The sequence below is a fragment of the Silene latifolia genome, chromosome 8, assembly GCF_048544455.1.
Source record: "Silene latifolia isolate original U9 population chromosome 8, ASM4854445v1, whole genome shotgun sequence".
NCBI classification, from domain to species: domain Eukaryota; kingdom Viridiplantae; phylum Streptophyta; class Magnoliopsida; order Caryophyllales; family Caryophyllaceae; genus Silene; species Silene latifolia.
Genome location: NC_133533.1, coordinates 31,297,095 through 31,301,428, shown reverse-complemented (window position 1 = coordinate 31,301,428; position 4,334 = coordinate 31,297,095). Strand labels below are relative to the sequence as shown.

At 37.2% G+C, this 4,334-nt stretch overlaps 1 protein-coding gene across 1 annotated transcript; it reads right to left on the bottom strand.

Annotated features, from left to right (window-relative positions):
* Positions 1-365: 365 nt before the first annotated feature.
* On the bottom strand, positions 366-3,453 carry LOC141594973 (protein FAR1-RELATED SEQUENCE 5-like). The gene is made up of 3 exons (XM_074414951.1): positions 2,926-3,453; positions 2,740-2,878; positions 366-1,267 (listed from the first exon to the last, which is right to left on the bottom strand). The coding sequence occupies exons 1-3, from the start codon at positions 3,451-3,453 to the stop codon at positions 366-368; spliced, it is 1,569 nt and encodes a 522-aa protein (XP_074271052.1).
* Positions 3,454-4,334: the final 881 nt, after the last annotated feature.

The following is a 4,334-nucleotide window of genomic DNA, read 5'->3' as shown; positions in this document are numbered from 1 at the left end:
CTTCTTTTACAAATGTGATAAGGGTAACCCATGTTTTCAACAGAAACACACATGTCGAAGGTCGCAAATTATCCAAGATAAACAGTCATACACTAAACTTCAAGTCAAAATACATATATTACAATAAAAACGGTGACATGGGAGTAGAAGTAAGAATGTCACCACCTTGTTCTACAAATGTGACCAGTTTGTATCATCATAAAATGGTAACATGTATGAACGCAGATATATATATCTGATTTCATATATGTTACAGCTGATATGAGTACAGTGTTCCCACAAAATTAACTGGTCTAACAAAACACTTCACCTTCAGCCAAAAACTTCCCAAAATGTTTCACCTATTTCATTTGGAACCGTGGAATTCAAATGAGGCGCGGAACAGCGGTGTACATGGTACTGCGTTCTTCGGTCGCTTTCTTAGCCCTCTTCTTTGGCCCCAAATTCCTTTTTTTACGTGCACTACGACCCTTTGTCGTACAACGTACTGGATCTAGTGTTGGGGGACCAGTCGGCTGCATATTGGATGGATCTTCAGTACGTAGTTCTTCTTCCATACTAAGTTTGGAAAGTAACGACTGCACTTCTTCATTAGCTTTCACACACAGTTTCTCAAAGATAGTTCTTGCCTCAGCCACATTGTGGCATTTAGTGATAAGATGGTTCGTAGCTATCAACATTGAACGACGCCAGTTAATGGTGTCGTTAGCAGCGCTTCTTCGAATGTCGCTTGGGAGGAGCCGCTCCCACACAGCTGTTTTTGAAAATTTAGTCCATCGGCGCAATATATACCTGGACGGTATCTCGCCCACTGAATGCATGTGGAGGACGCGGATAATGTGACTGCAGAATATTCCCATAACCTGAAGCTTTCGGCAAGTACATTCTATTAACTGATTAGAGCAATCATATGTAACATGATGTGGCCCTTCCTCAGAAACACCAGGTTGGACGCGGTACACCAACAGAGGATCATCAACTGGTAAGATAGTGGCCCGAGTTCCCATGGCAAGAGCAAATTCTCTCTCAAAGATGCGAAAGAGCTCAACGGTATAAACTTGAGATGCATGGAGCAAGAGATCAGAAAGAGGGTACACGGAGGTTGGGGTAGATCTTATACCGTTGAATTCTTTCCGCTCCTCCTCATTTCTCCATCTTTTCACCGTGGTTTCAAATATCCCAAAAAAGCCAGTGATTGAAGTGGTCTTTGAAGCTTGGAAACCTATAGCATGGTTTGTGCTCTCGCTCCTCCGAGACGATAATATACCTACTGAAAAGTATTCATTGTTCAATGCGAAAGCTCCATTTGACACGATGTTTGTATAATCTCTTAAACCATTTATGGCCCTCTAATCCATAGTCTTTCAGCATTTTCCGCCAAGAATCTTCAAATTCAACCTCATTGTAACAACCATTTAGACATTTGTTGAATAAATTTTGAAACGGCCGATCACCCTTTAATTTCCCAAAGTGAGATATGGCGTTCTGTTGAATATGCCATTGACATAACCTATGCCTTGATGTGGGATACACCTGTGGACATGTCACCATTAATATATGTGATCACAAAAAATGTCAATTCAGATGGTTACATGCTTTGTTCATGGTTTAGTGCATAAATGTAACCACTGTAATGTTCAGTAATGTGTCAACTTCCAAATGTGGCTGTTTATAAAAATTGACAAAAATGGTAACATGTTCATTGTAAATATAAATGTTGATAGGTTAGACAAAATAGTAATGAGTTTTCAAATTATTTATTTTATGTGTGAAGATCTTATAACACCAACATTTATACTAAAGAAGGTGACATTTGATAATCTTGGTACAATGTTAGAGTTAAAGTCTTAGAATGTAAGCACTCCTTAGATTGATATAATGAGGAACATAAATCAGGTCATATGGCAACATATTAATGAGTTATAACAAATGTTGGTAGTTTAGACAGTATTGTAAGATGTACAAACAAAATATTTGTATGAAATGTCAAACATGGTGTAGTTTGTTAAAAGGAGACACATATGAGGGTTGAGATGGTGACATGGTAATTACAATAGGAAATGTTGGCTGCTTAGAGAGAAATGTAAACAGTATAAAATTTATTTTGTTTTGATAACATTTGTAGATGAGTATGGTGTCAACTGATAAATGTGTTACAATGTTACTGTCACGGGGTCTAAATGTCACCACTTCTAATATTGGTTGCAGGAGGAACATAAATCAGTTCATAATGCAACATGTATATAAAAATACGAATGTTGGTAGTTTAGACCTAAATGTAGGCACTATAAAAGATTAATTAGTCTGACAATGGTGTCATCTGTTAAATGTGTTAAAATGTAAGTAACAATCATAAATGTTACCACTTTTAAGATTAGTAGCAGGAGGAACATATATCAGCTCAGGTGGTGACATGATAATTAGAGCGAAAAGATGTTGATAGCTTAGACAGTAATGTAAGGTGAACTTGATAACATTTATATACAAATATGGTGACATGGTCTGTTTAACATTTTTATGTTGTCAGTTGTGATGAGATAATGTCAAACCTCTTTGATGGCATTTGCCTAATATTGATTACAGGAGGAACATAAATCAGTTCATAATGCAACATGTATATAAAAATACGAATGTTGGTAGTTTAGACCTAAATGTAGGCACTATAAAAGATTAATTAGTCCGCAATGGTGTCATCTCATTAAATGTGTTAAAATGTCGGTAAACAATCATAAATGTTACCACTTTTAAGATTAGTAGTAGGAGGAACATATATCAGCTCAGGTGGTGACATGATAATTAGAGCGAAAAGATGTTGATAGCTTAGACAGTAATGTAAGGTGAACTTGATAACATTTAAAAACAAATATGGTGACATGGTCTGTTTAACATTTTTATGTTGTCAGTTGTAATGAGATAATGTCAAACCTCTTTGATGGCATTTGCTATTGCTTGGTCTTGGTCAGTGAAGATAGAGACTGGTAGGATTTCATCGCCCATGGATTCATTGAAGACTTTGAATAACCATTCAAATGATTCTTGATTCTCGTTTGACAGGAAAGCACAACCAAACATAACATTCGACCAATGATTGTTGATACCAACAAAGGCGCCACAAATAAGATTGTACCTATTCGTACGATAGGTAGTGTCAAATATGATAACGTCTCGGTACAACAAATAGTCCCCCTTCATCATCGCATCCCGCCAGAATATGTTACTTAATCTTCCTTCTTCATTAAATTGGACACGGAAAAAGAAACCCGGCTCCTCCGCTTGCCTAACTGTTAACATGTTGATCAATGTTGCTGCATCACCTCCTTCGATTTTTTTCATCCGTAGTCTATTAACATAGTTAATGTGATCTCGCTTTGTGTGGCCAACAAACTCATCACCACCAAAGCGAGACTGCAACAACTCGAATTGCACGAGAAGGGGCACGTGGCCATCGGTCATTGCCTTTATTAACTCGCCCTCGGCTTAAAATTTTACGCTCGGACCGATGGTGATGCTTTGCCACTCGGGGGGTTAACGGATGATTATGTTCAATCTCATGTCTGCGGTACCTCCCATAATCCTACCTCATTTACTTGCGTCCGAACACAAGCCTTGCACTCACAACGAGTAATTGAGACATTCCTCAAGTTGTTGTTTAATATTTCAACACCACCATTGAGGGCAGCTTTACTCTTGTTCCCGTGATTCCCTTCGCAAGAACATCGAAAGTATCGCTCAATGAACGGTCGTTCTTTAGTCTGAGCCCTACGAGATGTGGATTTCTTCACACTAAATCCAATCATTGCGAATGTTTGATATAGAGAGCGTAAATGTGCTCCCATTTGGCGCTTTGATTCCAAGAAAAGACCCGGCTAGGTCGACTTGCAACAGAAATACAACATTAAATACGTGATTGTGGAACGGTATCCGAAAATAGTACTCTGCTGAAACAACAAAACAACATACAATGTATCATAAATTGAGAAACAGATTTGACAGAAAATTATAGACAACAGGATGAATATATAGAGAGTTCTTGTTTGTAATATTTCCAAGCTCATGAAAATTTCGAAGGAATGCTCATTTTTTGAAGATACAATAATAATAAATTTAATAGTATTATAATCATCGTCTCATATTCATCATCCTCCGATATCTTTTAACAACAACACTAAATCAGCGACATAAAAAATAGCTAGGATATTATGTAGAAGACAACCAAATATAGAAGACGAGAGAATGAAGAACACAAAAACAAAAGATGACCTAAATTGATCTATAATGCCATGAATTTCAACGAGAAACACAACAAAAAAAATAACCATAATAAAAATGGAAAA